The sequence below is a fragment of the Bidens hawaiensis genome, unplaced genomic scaffold (genome assembly GCF_021521415.1).
Source record: "Bidens hawaiensis isolate Kalapana, Puna unplaced genomic scaffold, B.hawaiensis_p1.1 tig00007413_1, whole genome shotgun sequence".
Classification (NCBI taxonomy): Eukaryota; Viridiplantae; Streptophyta; class Magnoliopsida; order Asterales; family Asteraceae; genus Bidens; species Bidens hawaiensis.
The window spans coordinates 997,904-1,017,654 of record NW_027491517.1 but is presented as its reverse complement, the minus strand read 5'-3'; the positions used below and the strand labels follow the sequence as shown (position 1 = coordinate 1,017,654).

At 34.9% G+C, this 19,751-nt stretch overlaps 1 protein-coding gene and 1 pseudogene across 3 annotated transcripts; both read left to right on the top strand.

Moving 5' to 3' along the window:
• The first annotated feature begins 1,253 nt into the window (after nt 1-1,253).
• On the top strand, nt 1,254-10,589 carry LOC143635259 (protein TOPLESS-RELATED PROTEIN 2-like; annotated as a pseudogene). The gene is made up of 26 exons (XR_013154019.1): nt 1,254-1,627; nt 3,297-3,526; nt 3,693-3,872; nt 3,973-4,086; nt 4,168-4,326; nt 4,419-4,596; nt 4,682-4,808; nt 4,896-5,005; nt 5,090-5,228; nt 5,706-5,815; nt 5,926-5,995; nt 6,108-6,181; nt 6,265-6,360; nt 6,431-6,526; nt 6,598-6,725; nt 6,836-7,066; nt 7,144-7,305; nt 7,392-7,496; nt 7,579-7,731; nt 7,852-7,962; nt 8,040-8,223; nt 8,315-8,443; nt 8,541-8,634; nt 8,734-8,919; nt 8,996-9,167; nt 9,261-10,589. The product of XR_013154019.1 is annotated as a protein TOPLESS-RELATED PROTEIN 2-like (transcript).
• A 258-nt stretch (nt 10,590-10,847) lies between these two features.
• On the top strand, nt 10,848-16,222 carry LOC143635257 (bZIP transcription factor 68-like). Of its 2 annotated transcripts, none has more exons than XM_077103137.1 (13): nt 10,848-11,018; nt 12,196-12,312; nt 12,403-12,459; nt 12,555-12,629; nt 12,869-12,958; nt 13,049-13,108; nt 13,195-13,367; nt 13,453-13,507; nt 13,600-13,642; nt 13,731-13,966; nt 14,555-14,632; nt 15,469-15,594; nt 15,718-16,222. In XM_077103137.1, the coding sequence occupies exons 2-13, from the start codon at nt 12,235-12,237 to the stop codon at nt 15,778-15,780; spliced, it is 1,134 nt and encodes a 377-aa protein (XP_076959252.1). In that variant the 5' UTR covers nt 10,848-11,018; nt 12,196-12,234; the 3' UTR covers nt 15,781-16,222. The 2 variants fall into 2 exon arrangements, with proteins under 2 accessions (XP_076959252.1, XP_076959251.1); XM_077103136.1 differs by having other exon boundaries at nt 10,848-11,159.
• Nucleotides 16,223-19,751: the final 3,529 nt, after the last annotated feature.

Below are 19,751 nucleotides of genomic sequence, written 5' to 3'. Positions count from 1 at the left end.
CTTAATTTTTACCATGCATTGTGGATTACTTATTCTAATCTACCTACACATTAATTAATTACAACCCGATAACCATTTTACCAGTCTGAATAAATGTGTTACGTGAGTCATGTTTGAAGCCTCATGCCACATGATTTTAAATATGTTCGTATTACAATCATTGTATCAAACATGAAAAATACATGACTCATGTTAACATTCATGAATTTTAACTTGTTAACACTATACATCTATTGGGTTTATGGAGGGTTTGGGCTTCAGTTTGGCCCAATTACTTGAAGATATGCTATTGGGTAATTTAAGATTGAAGACATGAGATGTTAGTGTATGCGTTGTGGGGTGACAAGTTGGTGGTTTTTTGGGCTACAAGGGGCTATAACACCACCCCCGGCGATTTTCGGGCAATAAGTTGTGGTGGTAGTGGCGTGTGTGTGGGGGGGGATATAGATTTGTTGTCCGGATGTGTTATGAAAATAATAATAAAAAATTAGAAAGGGGGCGACAACGGGCGAAAACACCACTACGCCTCTAAATTGTAAATCGCTCATTAGCAGACATGGCGCCACGTGTTGAAAATTCTCCTATTTTGTAGCCCTCCACTACACATAGTCTTATAGACCGACTCTATAACTTTTATTAGGGTCCGTTTATGTTTTTTTTTGTTGACTAAGTTTGTAACTCTAGTTAGTCTCTAATCTCTATATATATACAGATTTTGTATTTGTAATTCTCTCGTCACAAAACAATAATAATATATCCTAATTGCAAGGGCGAAGCTTGAATTGTGACCCGGGATGTCTTCGACCACCCCCGTTTTTTGCTCAATGGTGTAAATTTATTCGTTTTCGTTCGAAACATTTATATGCAGTGTAAATTTATCATTTTTCATTTCGAAAATTTAGAACCACGCCACTTCGATTTATGAATATTTTTTGTACGTATTGAGTCCGGCCATCTCAGTGTCTACATCCAAGCTTCACTATTGTCTAGTTGCAGTCTATGTACATGTCTGTCAGTTTAAACCGAACCCCGTAAATTCTCGTATAATTACTTTTCCTATGTAACAACTAACATCCATATATATAACATACAATATTATATGAAAAATAACATAAAATCATTTCAAATAATAATAGTCTTGTAATCACCAAAACAAACAACACCACCTGCAGAACTATTACCGATTCTCACCGATTACGAGTTTAACAAACACAAAAAAGTCCAAAACAAAAGCAAAAAAAAATAAAAAGCCAACAAAGTGCCAAAAGATACCATGCTCTCTCTCTCCTTTATCCGCATGTCACCATTATTCCGTCACCACCAATCACAACCCTCCACGTACACTCCCCAATTAGTCACCACCCGTCACTTTACCAAACCCCACTCCATCAAGACACAAGCGGTGGCGGTAGAGGAGAGAGAATTACACGGAACTCATCACCTATATAAAAGGAAGAGAGAGAAAGAAACAGTTATTTATATATACATGTATGTGTGTATATATAGAGAGAGAGAGAGAGAGAAAAGGAAAAAGAGTGAGCAGAAAGCAAGACGTGTTACTGTTTCTGCAGTGCATAAGTTGCTGTTGAAATTTGAAACCCTAACTTTGACGCTCGTGACTCGTCTTGTAAGTTTTCGATGAATAATTTGTTCTGTTTTGATGCGGTGTTTTGAATCTGTATTTGTGTGTAGGTTCGATCTGTATGAAGTTGAGGTGATTTTGATTGTGTAGGTGCGTTGTTAGTGTGGTAGTTAGTGTTTGTAGTTATGATATTTGTGTACGGATGTTGTAATTAGAGGACATTAGGTCATTTTGTGCTTATTTTGGAAGTTTTTTGGTTATAATTATGTAGTTAGAGTCTGTTTGTGTGTAGGCTCGATCTGTATGAAGTTGAGATGATTTTGATTGTGAAGGTGCGTTGTTAATGCGATTGTTAGTGTTTGTAGTTATGATATTTGTGTAAGGATGTTATGATTAGAGGACGTAAGGTCATTTTGCGGTTAATGATGCTTATTTTGGAAGTTTTATGGTTATAATTATGTAGTTAGAGTCTGTTTTTGTGTAGGCTCGATCTGTATGAAGTGTGTCTATATATTGTGAGGTTTGTTGTGAATTTGAGGTGATTTTGGTTGTGAAAGTGCGTTGTTAATGCGGTTGTCAGTGTTCGTAGTTATGATATTGTTTTACGATACTATAATTAGAAGACGTTAGGTCATTTTGTGGTTAATCGTGCTTATTTTGGTAGTTGTGAGGTTATAATTATGTAGCCAGTCTGTTTGTGTGTAGGTTCGATCTGTATGAAGGGCGTCTATAAATTGTGAAGTTTGTTGTGAATTTGAGGTGATTTTGATCGTGTAGTTGTGTTGTTAATGCTGTTGTTATTGTTCGTAATTGTGAAATTAGTGTACGGTTGTTATGGTTAGAGGACGTTAGGTCATTTTGTGTTTAATGATGCTTATTTTGGAAGTTGTTAGGTTTTGATTTTTAATTAGAGTCTGCTTATGTGAAGTTTGGTTGTTGTGATTTTGTAGTTAAGTTTTTGAGAGAGGAAGTAATTAGTGTTATTCAGTGTAAGTTTGATCTATATGAAGCGCGTCTAAAGATCGTGAAATTTGTTGTGAATTCGAGGTGATTTTGATTGTGAAGGTGCGATGTTAATGCGGTTGTTTTATGAAATTTCTGTTGTGAAGTAGGTTATTAGATGATACGGATGTGTACGGTTGTTATAATTAGAGGACGTTAGGTCATTTTTGTGGTTAATGATGCTTTTTTTGGAAGTTGTTAGGCTTTAATTTTGTAACTAGAGTTTGTTTATTTGATATTGTAGATTAGTTTTTGCGAAATTGAGTAAACAGGGGAAGTAATTAGTGTTATTCAGTGTAGGTTAGATTTATATGAAGTTTATCTATACGTCGTGAAAGTTGTGAATTTGAGATGATTTTAATTGTTAAGGTGCGCTGTTAAAGCTTTTGTTATTGTTCGTAATTATGAAATTTGTGTTGTGAAGTAGGAGTCTCTGAAGTTGAATTAGGCTGTTAGATGATAAGGATGTGTATGATTATTATACGTGGAGGACATTAGGTCATTTTGTGCTCAATTGGCTTATTTTGGAAATTGTAAGGTTTTAATTTAGTAGCTAGAGTCTGTTTATGTGATGTTTTGTTGTAATAATATTGCAGCTAAGTTTTTGAGAAATTGAGTAAACAGGGGAAGTAACTAGTGTTATTCAGCTATTGTGAGGTTGTACATTCTGCTGATATGATTTGCAGATATTGATTGAATGCATTTGTTGCAGAAATGGTGTACTGAATTTTGAAGACACTGCTCTTATTGATTCTAGATTATAGGGTGTTGGATCTTTTGGAATTTATTCCTTATTTATAAATTTTTGTGTTCATAACTGAATTTTGCGCTGGAGTGGTTGGGGGTACCTGCTGGAGGAGCCATGTCATCCTTAAGCCGGGAACTAGTTTTCCTAATTTTGCAATTTCTTGATGAGGAGAAATTCAAAGAAACCGTTCACAAGTGAGTGTATTTTTTTAATAATATTTGGAGCATGCGTTTTTAATACCATGGATTTAGAAAAGTTTTCTGAGATAACACTTCTCAAATAGCATTGTAATCTGAAAGTATAACTGCCTGATTGATAGTATACGGTACTCATTTTCTCATGTGAACTACATATGTTCAGGTTGGAACAAGAATCTGCTTTTTTCTTCAATATGAAATATTTTGAGGATCAAGTTCAAGCTGGTGAGTGGGATGAAGTTGAACGATATCTATATGGTTTCACAAAAGTTGAAGACAATCGTTACTCAATGAAGATTTTCTTTGAAATAAGGAAACAAAAGTACTTGGAAGCCCTTGATAGGCAAGTCAAATAGTATAGTTATATAACTTAGCTTATACATCCTTGCCTACTTAATTTTCTACACAAGTCTGTTTATTGATATTTAAGTTGCTGATATCAGGAATGACCGAGCAAAAGCTGTTGAAATTCTAAGTAAGGATTTGAAGGTCTTTTCTACTTTCAATGAAGATCTCTTCAAGGAAATCACACAGCTACTAACACTTGACAATTTTAGGTACTTTTATGACTATCTGTACTTATCATAGTATGTTACAACTTAGAAGGTGACCTTATTATTTTCCTTATTTGTAATTAGGCAGAATGAGCAGCTTTCAAAGTATGGGGATACCAAATCAGCTCGAAGCATTATGTTAGTTGAGCTGAAAAAGCTTATAGAAGCAAACCCTTTGTTTAGAGAGAAGCTTGCTTTTCCGGCTTTTAAAGCTTCACGACTGAGAACATTGATAAATCAGAGGTCTTGAAACCAACCTTGCATTCTAACATTCTTAATTAATTAATTATTAGTAGAATTTACAAATTTTAATGGGATCTGATTATATTTTGCAGTCTTAATTGGCAGCATCAACTTTGCAAGAATCCCCGTCCCAATCCTGATATTAAAACTCTTTTTATTGATCATACTTGTAATTCTAACAATGGAGGTCGCGGTCCTCCCCCTACCAACAGTTCCCTTGCTGGACCTGTTCCTAAAGCTGGTGTATTTCCTCCTATTGGAGCACATGGCGTAAGTGTAATTGAATACTTTTGTCGTTATTTAAATATAATTATACACAGTATTACAGTATATTTGAAAATTTTATTCTGTACAGCCATTTCAACCTGTTGTTTCTCCTTCTGCTGGTGCCATTGCTGGGTGGATGGCGACTGCTAATCCTTCCATGCCTCATGGTCCTGTTGCAGCTGGACCTCCTGGCCTTGTGCAGCCTCCAGTAGCAGGTTGGTGTTTCACATTTTGTCATTTCATGTGCAAATTTTGTTAAAAACATTATTGGGCTTTAATTGATGTTTTGCTCTTATGTGTAGCTGCATTTCTAAAGCATCCACGAACACCTCCAGGTGGTCCTGGATTGGAATACCAAATGGCTGATTCAGAGCACTTAATGAAACGTATGCGTGTGGGCCCATCTGATGAGGTATGCAATGCTCTTATTGTTTGATTTTCATTGCTTTTAGGTTATTGTTGTTTCATACTAACATGCTCTGATACGTCAACACAGCTGTCGTTTTCTGGTTCAACTCACCTTCCCATTCTATATTCGCCGGACGATCTTCCGAAAACTGTGGTTCGGACCCTTAACCAGGGTTCCAATGTCGTGTCCATGGACTTCCATCCTCAACAACAAACTATTCTTTTAGGTTAATCTCCAATTCATTGGATTAAATTCTTTGCAATACCTTAATTTAATTTTAAACGCCCTGCTTGCGGTGCGCGCATATAATGTATATATGTGTGAACCCTCGGGTGGGCAAAAGTAAAATTGCACTAATTTTAATGTTATTTTACTAATCTCGTGAAAATAACGTTAAAAGTGGCGGAAGGTTAATCAGGCATCATGTGGTGGCGTTGATAGCCGAAAGACAAGGGCACATGCACCGATCAGCCGGTTTGAGTGCTATGTGCCTTATGTCCAAGGCTTGATGCAAAACTACTATCGAGCCGGGGGTCTCACCGGAAGCAGCCTCTCTATCCCATAGGGATAGAGGTAAGGCTGTCTACATCTTACCCTCCTCAGACCCTACCATAGCATTGCTATTGGTGGGATATACTGAGTACGATGATGATGATGATGATGACCTTAATTTAATTTTACATTTGTGAAAAATGTCCTGCACTCGGAACAAATGTTGGTGACGTAAGCATTTGGGAGGTTGGAAGTCGAGAAAGGATCGTACATAAACCCTTCAAGGTTTGGGATTTATCTGCTTGTTCTATGGCTTTTCAGGTAAAGTTTCTTTTCATATTGACACACTTTTAAGTTTTTAATTTGTGCTCATAATGCATGCCTCTTATGTATAGCGTCCTTACTATAATTATAATTAACTTCATGTCCAGACAACTTTGGTGAAAGATGCAGCGATAGCTGTTAATCGGTGCATATGGGGACCAGATGGAGCAATACTTGGTATAATGAAAAGTCTAAATTATGTCACAAAACTTAGTAGATACTTTGTGATCATCTTTTTTGGGTTCCACTTCCTCCGTTTTTATTTTTTATTTTTTATTTTTTGTCATAGGTGTTGCCTTCTCTAAGCACATTGTTCAGATATATACATACAACCCGTCAGGGGAGTTAAGGCAGCATTTGGAAGTAAACCCTTCTGTCTTTTTATTTTTCATTTCTTTCTTAAAAGCATTGATACTTGAGTTTATGATGGATCTTGCACATTACAGATAGATGCCCATGTTGGTCGTGTAAATGATATTGCTTTTGCTCATCCTAATAAGCAACTGTGCATTGTCACTTGTGGCGATGACAAGACAATTAAGGTACAGCTGTCATTAAAAAACAAAAATTCCTGAATCATTTGTATAACCATTGCTGCATCTTTTGTCATAGGTATGGGACACTGTAGCAGGACGCAGGCAGTACACATTTGAAGGTCATGAGGCTCCTGTATATTCTGTCTGCCCTCACTTTAAAGAAACAATACAGGCAGGCATCGTTTTGTGTCCTTATTCTAAAATATTAGGTGACCTGTGATATTTACATGGAATCATCTGCAGTTTATATTTTCAACATCAATTGATGGGAAAATCAAGGCATGGCTTTATGATTGTTTGGGACCTAGAGTAGATTATGATGCCCCTGGCCATTGGTGCACGACAATGGCATATAGTGCTGATGGAACCAGGTCATGCTCACATACTGATAATATAAATTATAAAATATACTTTTTTTTTGAAAAATAATATGTAAGAGGCAAGTGTTAGTTCTTAACTCTTAAATGTACTATTGTTTCAGACTGTTTTCCTGTGGAACAAGCAAAGAAGGAGACGCCCACTTGGTTGAGTGGAACGAGAGTGAAGAATCAAGAGGGAATATTCTGGTTTTGGAAAGCAGGCCATGGGGGTTGTTCAGTTTGACACAACTAGAAACCGTGTCTTAGCTGCTGGAGATGAGTTTCAAATAAAATTTTGGGACATGAATGATGTTAATGTTCTGACTGTTACTGATGCAGATGAGAGATTACATGTAAGCATGGCATACAAAAATATTTTAATTTCATTAATCAAAAGACTAATAATTATACTAATGTTCATTTGTATTAGGCAAGGCCTAGGTTGCGGTTTAACAAGGAAGGGTCATTACTGGCAGTCACCACAAGTGACAATGGAATTAGAGTATTGGCAAATAATGATGGGCAGCGAATGCTAGCACGAACGGTACAAAATCAAGCTTATGAAGGGTCTCGATTTTCTGATACAGTAAAAGTAATTTGTTTGACCTCATTTGACTGATTTTTATTCTCTTTAAATCATGGAATTATCTAATTACTCTCTTCAAACTTCCTCTGCAGCCTGCAATCCCTGGCTCATTAGGTCCCATCCCTAACGCCTCTTCATCTATGCCATCTGCTACAGAACGTGAAAGAATGCAAACGCCATTATCTATCACCAATCTTGTAAGTTAAAGTCCTTTCACCATTTACCATGTTTTTATCTATGGTCAACTTTTTTTCTTATGTATATTGTGTACAATTGCAGGCTAATGCTAATGCAGAAAGCAGTAAACTTGTGGATATTAAACCTAGAATCACAGATGATGCTGAGAACACTAAAAGCTGGAAGCTCCCTGAAATAGTTGATTCTGCTCACCTTAAAGCCCTAAGGTTGCCTGATCCAGTGGCTTCCAGCAAGGTGTGTTAGTTTGTTTGGCTTTTTACCTTGATAATTTGTTTTGCTTTTTATCAATATTATTAGTTAGTCTAAAATTTTTTTGAGCGGTATGAGTTAATCTATATTAATTATAATCTTCAGATTTTGCGCCTTATCTATACAAATTCTGGTCTTTCTTTACTTGCACTTGCTTCTAGTGCCATTCATAAACTATGGAAATGGCAGCGAAATGATTGGAATCCATCTGGGAAGGTTAGTGGGTCCGTTTTAACATTTTAGAATGACACATCTTTATTGTTGAATTCTGATTGGTCTTTGTACATGTTCAGTCATCTGCATTGATTGTTCCACAATTATGGCAACCTAAAAATGGGGCCCCCCATGTCTAATGATGTAAACGAGAGTAAACCTGCTGAAGAGTCAGCAGCATGCATTGCTTTGTCAAAGAATGATTCATATGTCATGTCTGCCTCTGGTGGGAAAATCTCCTTGTTCAACATGATGACTTTCAAGGTATCTAAAAACTGAAATATTTATTTCATTTTATTTCATCATGCAATTTTGAAATACCAACAATAGTTGAACTGATCTGGTCAAACTTCAGGTCATGACAACCTTCATGCCTCCACCGCCTGCTGCCACCTACTTGGCTTTCCATCCTCAGGACAATAATATTGTTGCCATTGGAATGGAAGATTCTACAATACAAATATACAATGTTAGGGTTGATGAGGTAACTGTTTTTTGCTTTTTAACATAACTTGTTATGTGTTCATCACTTAACTAAGCTTTCAAAATGCTGATTAATGGTCAAAATTGTTTTATTTTAGGTCAAAGCCAAGCTCAAAGGTCACCAGAAACAAATTACAGGGCTTGCCTTTTCAGACTTTAAACTCACTGGTTTCATCGGGAGCTGATGCTCAGGTAAGTGGTAGTAAAATCGTAAAAGTTATGCTGATAAAAAGAACATTAAATTCATGTTGTTTGTTCTTACCAAACCTGTATGTTTTGACTGAATTACAGCTATGTATCTGGAACATTAATGGATGGGAGAAGAAGAAATCAAGAAGCATACAATCGCCACCTGGCCATCCATCCTCATTGGTTGGAGAAACTAAAGTTCAATTCCATAATGATCAACGACATATCCTCGTTGTACATGAAAGTCAAATTGCTATTTATGACCACCAACTGGAATGCTTAAAACTGGTACATTTAGTCGTCATTTGATGCTTTTTTTTATAATAGTCCGACAATATATCACTTAGAATTTATCCTCTTTTAGTGGTCTCCAAGAGAATCTCTTTCTGCTCCTATTTCAAGTGCAATATACTCATGTGACGGCTTGCTATTATTTACTGGATTTTCTGATGGCGCGGTTGGAGTTTTGATGCTGATAATTTAAGGCTTTGATGTCGAATAGCACCTTCTGCCTACATTTCATCATCAATATCCAGGTATGGAAAATATTATTTTGCAATAGAAATCTTAATCAAACAGGTTGAAATGCCACATCTAAGCATGTGATTTGTTTTGTTTTGTTTTGACAGCAGCAACAGCACTGCATATCCCATGGTGATTGCAGCACATCCATCTGATGCTAATCAATTTGCTCTCGGAATGAGTGACGGGTCGGTTCATGTTATCGAGCCAGCTGATGCAGATCCAAAGTGGGGCGGGTCAGCACCACAAGAAAATGGTACCTTAACATCAAATCCATCAAACTCTGCGTTGAATAGCCAACCGTCAGAAACACCGTCCAGATAAAAGGTAGAGAGTATAACCCGTTAAGAGGATGATTATAAGGAAAGCATTAGTGTAGTAATGTAAATTCTAGACTATATTTTTGTTTAAAACTAATAGAGAAAGATGTATGAGGTGTCTAGCTACCTCAAAACTATTTCAACCAGATGCTTTCTATAGTATTTTGGTCTTAATATCATTCTCATCAAGTTACAAAAGCTGATATTTGATACAAACTTACAAGGAAATGTTAGTCGGGCAGGTTCATGTCACAAGTCAGAATGGGTCGATTCAAAACAGGGTTTTTGCTCTGCAACGCACATACGACCACCAGTTAAAATTGCTTTATCTAATATAGGAAAATACGTATACACTGCCAGCCATTTGAGAGCCACCTTTATGTAAAGGCGAGATGGTTTGGCTTCACTGTTGGTTGGCTGGTTTGAAAAAGACCATGCAAAAAGGTGCAATGGTTCATGAAAAAGAACCCGGACCAATGTGATCGCTTGCTAAAGGAGTAAAGGATGTCTCGTTCAAACTAGAAATCAGTCATGGCCCTTCGGGTTGACATTTTTATATGATGCTTGTTCTAATTGGCAACACTCTAGTTCATCACGGTTATCACCTCTGTGTGTAGAGTTGATCAGCAGTACGCACGATTTATAATTGTATCTAGAGGCAATTTACCAACACCCAAGCACGCGAGCTAGAATAGACTCATGGAGGCGAAATTGTTTCAAAGGGTATAAATAAAGTTGAGTCAATAGTATTGAATTGATTGCATTCACTAAGGTTAATGAGTTAATGTTTGTTAAGAATGGCCAATTTTTGACTTCAATAAAGTAGTCACTTGTATGCATTGAAGCATTAAAAAAAGTAACACAAGTTATTTCTACATGTTATTCTTTTCCTCTGGATTAATTACATTAGTAGCAGTTTAGTTATGATGTAAGAGCTAGAACATGCAATGTCTGAAGAGATTCAAAATGTGCATAATAAAAATCCATTTGTTGTTTAAAATGCACACACACATGTATCAAAAACACATTATTGTTTACCATTTACGCATATGCATTGAACTAAAAGTAACATAAAATATAATTTCTTTAAGAGCACCGGAAAATGATGGGTCTAGAATGAGAGGAATGATGTATGCTCTTATTTTGAATACTTTTGTATCTAGAAGCATATCATATTAGGTGTGATTGAAGATTTAATGTATACTTATGTGTGTGTAGCTGCTTGCTAGTCTTCTTTTAAGTTTTAATAAAGGCTTCTTTTCCCGTGAGTCCAAAATTCTTTTTACGTGAATCGGTTTTTTCAATATGAACGTTTTACTTTTCGGTTCGGTTCGGTTCGGTTCACGTCGGGTCAAATAATGATTAAACAATTGGTTAGCTTTACCCTACACCTACCCTCCACGGAAGGCGCACACGTCAGCACAAATCTACCGTTGAAAGCAGCAATTGATGAATCAGCTTTCTATCAGTCACCATCACCTTCAATCAGTTTGAATCAACCTCGCTCGTGAATCAACTTTCTGAATCAACATAACCAATTTGAATGTGATCTATCCACAAATCCTTTAGTTAGGCTTTTTGAGCTTGATCTAGGTTATTATTATTATTATTATTATTATTATTATTATTATTATTATTATTATTGCAATCGCAACCGTTTGATTGATCGGTTCGAGATGATTTTCGGTAGGTTATCACATCTGAAGCTTGTTCTTCATAATTGCGTTTAATGTTTATGTTAACCTAACCTCACTGCAGTTTCAATTAGCTTATTTGATTAATTATAATTTTTTAAAATTTGTACTCGATATTATTGGTAAAAGTTAGTTTTTCCTTAATTTGAATTAGTTATGTTTGTGTGGTGTGTTGTTATCTTCAATTTAGATGAATTGTAGGCTTAATTTGTTGTATCGTGTTTAGGCTATGTGAATTTGTGAAAATCCCCAATTTTTGTGATTTTGGAAGTAGGGGTGTTGCATGGTTCGGTTATTAGCGTCAACCGAAACCGAAGTCATTGGTTAATCTATTTTGTTAACCGGTTGGTGGTTGGTTAATCGGTTCGGTTATTCGGTTAATTTATCCGCTTTCGGTTTATCCGCTTTCGGTTAGGTTAGATTAATAACCAAAACCAAACTTGGGCTAAATTTTATACTTTGAAATACATGAAATGAAGGCGTAAATACTAAAATATATGAAATGAAGGCATAAAAGCTAGAATTATATGAAAATATGAATGGTTCGGTTAGTTTCAGTTAACCGAGGGTACCAAAAAAAACACTGATTTTTTTGTAAATTTCGTTTCGGTTTTGTCGGGTTGGTTTCGGTTAATGGTTCGGTTGTTGCTCACCCCTATTAGGAAGTTTATAGTGTCTTGCTGTATATAAGTCTCTGAGGTATATTTTGAGAACACCAATTCAGTTATGCAAAATAATCTTCATATTTGATGAATGGTATGGTCAATTTGTTAGATCATGTTTAGGTTATGTGAATTTTTGAAAATCTCCAAATTTATGGTTTAGGTTGTTTATAGCGTTGTTACTGTATAGGAGTCTCTATGGTATGTTTTGAGAACACCAATTCATATGTGCAAAATAATCTTTAAATACTGTTTATGAAGAAGAATTTGTAGCTTGTAGAGTTATTTCAATTGCAAGACCTTTATGTTTAACTTTTTTTTATATATAAAATCTACTAATGCATGTGTTTTCAAATCCATTAACAGGATGGTTGTAGGATACTTCAAGTTTTACTCGTTTGAGTAATGGGAAGCAGCGAAAAGGATAAATCCTCCAAGGAGGAAAAAGACAAACCAAAGGAGTCAAAGACATCAAATTCTCAAGTTAATTTCTTTCTCTTTTGTCTGCAGTCAGTTGTTAGAGCTTTAATGGCATGTATTTATATTTTTGTTTTATATAACTACTTTATTCAGGAGCAGACTTCTGGTGCTGCCAAGGGCACAGTCAATCCAGATTGGACTGGATTTCAGGTTCCGTCTCAAAAACATTTGAACTTTCTCAAATTGGTCCTCTTTAAGATTTGAGATGTTTTGCTAATCCTATGTTGTATGTCCATCTTGAACAGCCTTATCCTCATATGCCTCCACATGGGTTTATGGCATCAAGCCCTCAAGCTCACCCCTACATGTGGGGGGTTCAGGTATTATTATGTATAGATCTGCAGCTTATATCTTTGAACTGGTTGACAAGGTTAGGTTACGTATTTAGCTCCTTGAAGTTGGTAATGACGATTGCTATCTGACCATATGATGTGATGTCAATTCTCAATTTCATAAATCTTGAATATGTTGGTCACATGATGTTATTTAGTATCATATATCCACTTCATTTTACAATGGATATATTGTCCATTTTTCTGATATCTATGTGCACTTCCAGCCTATTATGCCACCTTATGGTACTCCTCCTCATCCATATGTTGCCATGTATCCTCCTGGTGGCATTTATGCTCATCCATCTATGCCCCCGGTATTTTTCTTATTAATTTAAATGTGCTATTTTCTAACTTCTTTACTATCTAGAAAAATAAATTTTAAAATTTGTTTCATATTTAACCAGGGATCATATCCATTCAGTCCATATGCAATGCCTTCTCCAAATGGTGTTGCTGAAGCTTCTGTGAGTTGACTGAGTTAGTATAATTTATGGATTTCTGGAGTGTATAGCTTAATATATTTATAATATAAAATGTGAATGTTGGGTAGGGTAATAGTAATACTCCTGGAAATGTGGAGGTTGATGGCAAATCACCGGATGGGAAAGAAAAACTTCCAATTAAGAGGTCAAAAGGAAGCTTGGGCAGTTTAAATATGATTACTGGCAAGAATAATGTACCAAACAAAGCAGGTGCATCTGCTAATGGAGCTTATCCAAAAAGGTATAATTATTGAATTATTGAATTTTAACATGTCTTTTCCGTTAAAAAAAATTACATGTCTTTAATTTTGATTTTGGATTATCAGTGCTGAGAATGGAAGTGAAGGTTCAAGTGAAGGAAGTGAAGGAAATTCTGAAAATGTGAGTATTGTTTATTATTTTAGTTACCTGTTTGATGTTACTCTTTTTTTTTCAATGTTTAGTAAGATTAACTTGACTTTGAGTATTTGCAGGATTCACAAATGAAGTCAGGATCAAGGCAAGATTCTATTGAAGGTTTGGTTTCTATGAGTGTCTAATAGGCTGTTTATTGTTTTTGTGCTTCGTGTTATTGAAGCGGCTATTTTTACAATGATATTATTAGCCACATGTGAAAATGGAAACTCTGCAAATGGAGCACCAAATGGACCTGTTTCTGTGGTCAACCAAACAATGCCTGGTCCCGCCACTAACTTAAATATAGGTATGGAATATTGGAACGGTACAAATCCGTCCCATGTTCCTGCGATGCATGGGAATATAACTGCTGCTCCAGTTGCAGCAGCAGGAATAGTTACTGCTGGATCAAGGGATAACATGCAGTCACAACTCTGGCTACAGGTGCACTTTTTTTATTCTTTCTAGTAAAAGTCTTAATATTTTATTTCTACACAATTGAACACTGAATTGAAACCAAATAACAGTTTAATGCTTACCACAATCCAGTGTAATTTTCCCGTCTGTCAAAGGACCCTTTTATCTTTCACTTTTTCCATCTGTTAAGCAATGTACATCCTGTTTGTTGACTTGTAGCTGTGTTTTTTTTATATCTAAAAGGTATATTTGTTGGATTTTTTGATGAAAAGTGAATGCCCAGTTTATGAATTAAAATTATGATTTGTGGTGAATTGCATATAAGAGCTTATTTGCTCTCTGATTTTATTTGGGAAGGAGGGATTAAATGTTTGGTTGCATTTTTGGCATCAAAAACTTTTAATAGTTCCAAGATTGTTCATTGTGGTGTCCAATTTATTATTACCGACTCCGAAATTCAAATTGGGCTCCTATATTGGAGTGTGGGAAACAAATTCTCAAGTTCCTTATATGGCACCTGTATGCATTTAATAGATTATGTAACTATTTAGGAAACACAAGGAAAAACACTTTGATGGCTTTTTCTTTTTCTTATACTTTGATGCTTTATTTCAGGATGAAAGGGAGCTAAAACGACAGAGAAGGAAGCAATCCAATAGGGAATCTGCTCGTAGATCCAGACTGCGCAAGCAGGTAAATACTTTATTTTTTTAATAAAAAACGAAATTGTTCTCCAAAGATGACAAATGGGCGGGTTGCCGGTTCAAAGTGGATATTTTGGCACGGTCCAGAAAGCCTATTTGTCCAAAACGTATATTGTATAAATGATTTTATGAATAATTAGTGTGTCCATTGTCCAGTATGCTGCAAAGTCATATTCTTTCAGTAAGAATCTAATTTATTAATTATTAATAAAATAATTTAAGAGGCTTTGTGTATCTACAATAGGGAGAAAATCATTAAATAATAATCGGTTTTCAATAATTTTTACTAAAGTCGGTAAGCTTCCTTTTTTTTAGTTTCAAAAAGATATTAGAAGTTTAAAACTGAGTGACATAATTGAAACAGTTATGAAAGTTGGTAACTATTTGGTGACCTTTTTTTTCAATTGTAAAAACAACTGAAGTTTCAATGCTGTCTCATTGTTAAAATATTCATAATTGCTTAAAACGGAGTAACATGAGCGGAACAATTATCAAACTTGGTAAGTATTTGGAGACCTTTTTTTTGCAATATTAGCTTTTACTTTAGATGAAACTTAAAAAGTCACTAAAGGTAACTTAGCTTAACTAACTAATTATGAAACAATATTGAAAGTTGAAACTTGAGTGTTTTTTATACTTGGAAAAAGTTTGACCAATTTCAATGGAACAATGATGAAAATAGTAATTAGGCGACTGGTGACATATTCTCTATAATATACACTTTGGGGGTACTTTCAAAGTATTTGATAAGTTATCTGCTATGATCATTTTTCATTCCCGCTTCTTATATAATTTGAATATTATTATATCTGTATGTGGGGCCAGGCGGAATGTGATGAGCTGGCCCAACGAGCTGAAGTTTTGAAGGATGAAAACTCTTCTCTCAGAGCTGAAGTAGGTCGCCTTAGGAGTGAGTATGAGCAACTTCTTGCTCAAAATGCATCACTTAAGGTAATACACAAATCATGTGTTTTTAAGGCATATAATCTCCTAAAGCATTTCGTTAGAAAAATATTTATTACTGTAATATTATTTAGCCACCCCACCACTGCCACCCCCTCCTCGTCTTTATAGGAACGACTAGGTGAAACTTCAGGACAAGAAGAAATGGCGTCTGCTGGGAATGAAGATCATTAATGAAGTAATGGTTTTCCCATGCTTAACCTAACGACAGTTAGCAAAACAAAAAATGTGTTTGTACATAGTAGTACAAGCATCTAGTGAAGAGTTCATCAAATACTGACCCTGTTGTCTGTCTTAGATGAGCAAAATAACCTATCAAATCATCATCCATTGTTCTCGATCTGCCCGTCTTTTAAGGCCCGGTGAACCTGGATGATATGTAGACTGTAGTGTGAAATTCATGCCATGCCCTTGTATTCCTAATATGGGCGTTGGTCATAATTATTTTAACATTTTGTGTACTAAGTATGTTTGTTGTTTGTTAGATGTTGCATTTGGCTTCATCAATTTATGTTGTAAGGGTGTTTGTAAATTGTTGAAACCGATCGTATCATTCAAACCGAACCAAATCAGTCACTTTTTTTTCCCCCCAATTTTGTATCATTTTTTGGCCTGTTTTGATCATGAGGGTATAGGAATGGCAATAAGTTTGTTTATTGGAGTATGTGAGTATCCTAAAAAATTTTGAAAATAAATATGATGGTGTCCTTATCCTTTTTTTTTGGAAAAAAAAGTTAGGTTGGATTTATAAACGTATTCCTACTTATATAAAACATACATTTCTGGTCAATTTATTGGAAGTGTCACATTACCATCACTCATTTAAGTCATTTTAAAGGCATCCTAAATTTCCAAGGTTGCTTAGGTTTATACATCATTGAGGTTCACTTATTTAATATCTTCTATTGTACTTGATACTACATTAAACCATTCCTTGTTTTCGGATGGAATAAGTTTCAAGGGACTCTTTACATACACTAATACAAGATTTTGACTCAATACATTGGTTTGTAACTTTGTATTTTAATATTAGATTATATCATTGTTTTGGTTTTTTGAATGTCCTAACATTAGTTACCTAGTCAGCTGACCAAAATCTTAACAATATATACTTTAATTGATTTTTGTCAACCAACACATTTCTTGTTCTTGATTTATTGAATTATTATTATTATTGCATGTTCATAAACAATTACTTAATCCTAAACGATATTCAATTTATTAAAAACACATTATTCATAGAAGTTATAATATATAATCGATCATAAGACTTTAATAATAGACACATGATATGCAAGTGAGTAATCTCTTATATTAAATCGTGATAGACAACTTTCTTTTTCCCTTACATATATTAATTACTATACTAACCGAAAGTATACTCTCTAACTCAATTTTCATATAATATAACATCTTTCACTAAACGACCTTCATCATACTTCTTTCTATAGTCTCATTAGGGGCGGATCTAGGGCTTGACTAGGGTGGGCCGGTGCCCACCGTTCCGTCTGCCGGAGTGCCATGCTTGTAGGTACGCATTAGTGTATTATAAGTCAAGAATCAGTCAATGTTCACCGTATGTTACCTTAAGATAGAAGAAGAGAGTGTAAAAGAAAAGATAAGTGAAGCGAGAAGATAATTTTTTTTTTTGATGGAATGTGAAAGTTGTTTGTTTGAGGAAGAAGACTTTATTATATTATATTTCTTGTCTACTTAAAAGTGTACTGACAATTTTTTTATAACAAAGAATAAAGACCAAGTCAATTGTAAGTTATATTACTCTGTATTATATTATTTACTTATTGTCCTAAATGCCTATTCTTATGTTCTATTTACGTTTTCTTTTGTTATTTTATTATTTTATAGATCATATTAATATTAATATTATCATAGAATATAGTACTTTATTTATTAGACTTAAAATTGTTATTACATTTACCTTTCTATAGAGTAGTAAATACTAAACACTAGTAAAAGTAATACTAATAAGTAATTAGTTCAATAAGAAAGGAATTATTAGATGCAATAAAATGCAGTTGGTCTCCTGGTCCTTTGATAATTGTAATGGTTGTTAAAGCTTGGAATCTTACAATTTTAAGTTTGAAACTTAATTCAAGAGGAGTTTTTTTATAGTGGTGGGTTTTCTCTTGATGGTGTTTTTGGGTAAGTCATATATGACGTGTTAAAATTAGGATGAGATGATTTACATCTCATCTCAAGAAGACTCAATAAGGTATTGTGGGTAGTTTCAAACGTTGTTCAAAAACAAAAAGAAGGTGTAGTAAATACCTGAAAGTTCATTTTGCTATGGGCTTTCAGAATGGTTGGCCGATCATGTTCTCTATGACCCAACCTATACTTTTACCCGGTTCATTATGTGCCCATCGTAACAAAAATTTATGGATCCGCCTCTGGTCTCATATTTTCTAAACTGTAACTCTAATAACATACATTTTGTAGAGAAACTTTTTTTTCTATTAAAAAAATTCATACAAATCAAAAGGTTGGCATATTTATAAAATTATTCATCATTCATAAAAATTATAATATTTATTACCATAAGAATTTAGTAATAACACATGTATGATATGTAAGTGAGTAACCTCAAGACCCAGACCCAAAACGCTAGTTATGCTAAATTGTGACAACCAACTTTTTTTTCTTACATATATTACTAACCAAAACTACCATCTCATACTCAATTTTCATAAAATACAAGTTCTTTCAGTATCAAACACCTTGGTCGTATTTCTTTCATTCTATCTTATATTTTATAACTTACTATTTAAATAAAAGGTATCTTTAAAAAGAAAATTAAATCTATTAAAATAAAAGGTTGCTATTGACCTTATAACCTAATGACAATATAAGGGTGATGACTAAGGTTTAAGATCTTAAGTTCGAAACCTGACTTAAGAGAGTTTTTCTATAGCGGTGGCTTCCTCCTTGATGGTAGTATTCTTAGGCGAGTCATATCCGAAACCCGGTTTTTCCAATACCCGATCTATACACGAAAAATATATGAAAACTACAAAAAAAATACCTAAAAAAGTGCAACCCCTTAAAAACCCAATCTATACCCGAATAATATTGTCTGCTTTGGCCGGGACGTACCACCATTGCCTCGCGGATTTGCTTTTGGCTGTCCAAGTGAAAACTTCCTAAGAGTTTACCAATCCTGATACTACTTTCAGCTAGCACAATTTTCTGTTAAATTCTACTATCATCCACTACCATTAAGCGCTCAAAACGCGTTATGATAGTAATATGCATCCACCTCCTTATAAAGAAGTCTTAGTTCTCCCAGAGCCGGCCGCAGGGTATGGCAAGATAGTCGACAGCCACATGCCCGACACCCACTAGACCTAATTATTATTATTATTATTATTATTATTATTATTAAATTACATGTATTTTAATGAAAAAAAATATGTATAATCAATGTTTCAACACAATTACATAACCACTAGCTTGGTCTAGTGGCAAAGGAGTATGACATCTAACTAAAAGATTGTTGGTTTTAGTCTTAATCACATTTTTAAGTTTATTTTTGTACAAAATTTTTTTACACAACTCCAATCATAAGCAAGTAAGTACATTTATAATTAAATTGTTTAAACCCAACAAAATGTTTCTTTTACTTAAGGCACAAAAAAAATTTCGCCTTCCCGGAGCCGGCCCTGAGTTCTCCTATCCAATCGATGCGCATTGGCGTAGCCACACTTTGAGGTGGGGGGTCCTCCGTCCCATGTGAATTTTTTTTACTAGTATATATGTGTTAAAATCCCGACCGACCCCTGTTGTAACATCCCGAAAATTCTAAAGTAATATTTAATGTATTATTTTGTCGGGTGAAATAAACGAGTTAGTGGAACGATAATAATAATAGCATAATATGAAGACTTAGTAGAATAATTAGATGAGATTGGATATGGACCAAAAGGAAATATGGGCCTTCGGTCCATGGGCTTGAGGGAGTATAAATACCCCCTTAAACCCCAATCCTTTCCATTCCATCCATTTATCCATCCTAATCTCTACACACCCCAAAATACACACACAACCCGAATCAAGATCCAAAGGCGAGGACCCGAGCTTGTTGGTGCTAGATCGTCGTGACGAACCAAAGCAACAAGACCAGCTCG

Excerpts from the sequence above, each read along its gene's own strand:
- LOC143635257 (XM_077103137.1), top strand. The coding sequence starts at position 12,235 with ATGGGAAGCAGCGAAAAGGATAAATCCTCCAAGGAGGAAAAAGACAAA. Across the intron at positions 12,959-13,048 it reads CTCATCCATCTATGCCCCCG|GGATCATATCCATTCAGTCC; the intron begins GTATTTTTCTTA and ends ATATTTAACCAG. Across the intron at positions 13,967-14,554 it reads AGTCACAACTCTGGCTACAG|GATGAAAGGGAGCTAAAACG; the intron begins GTGCACTTTTTT and ends GCTTTATTTCAG.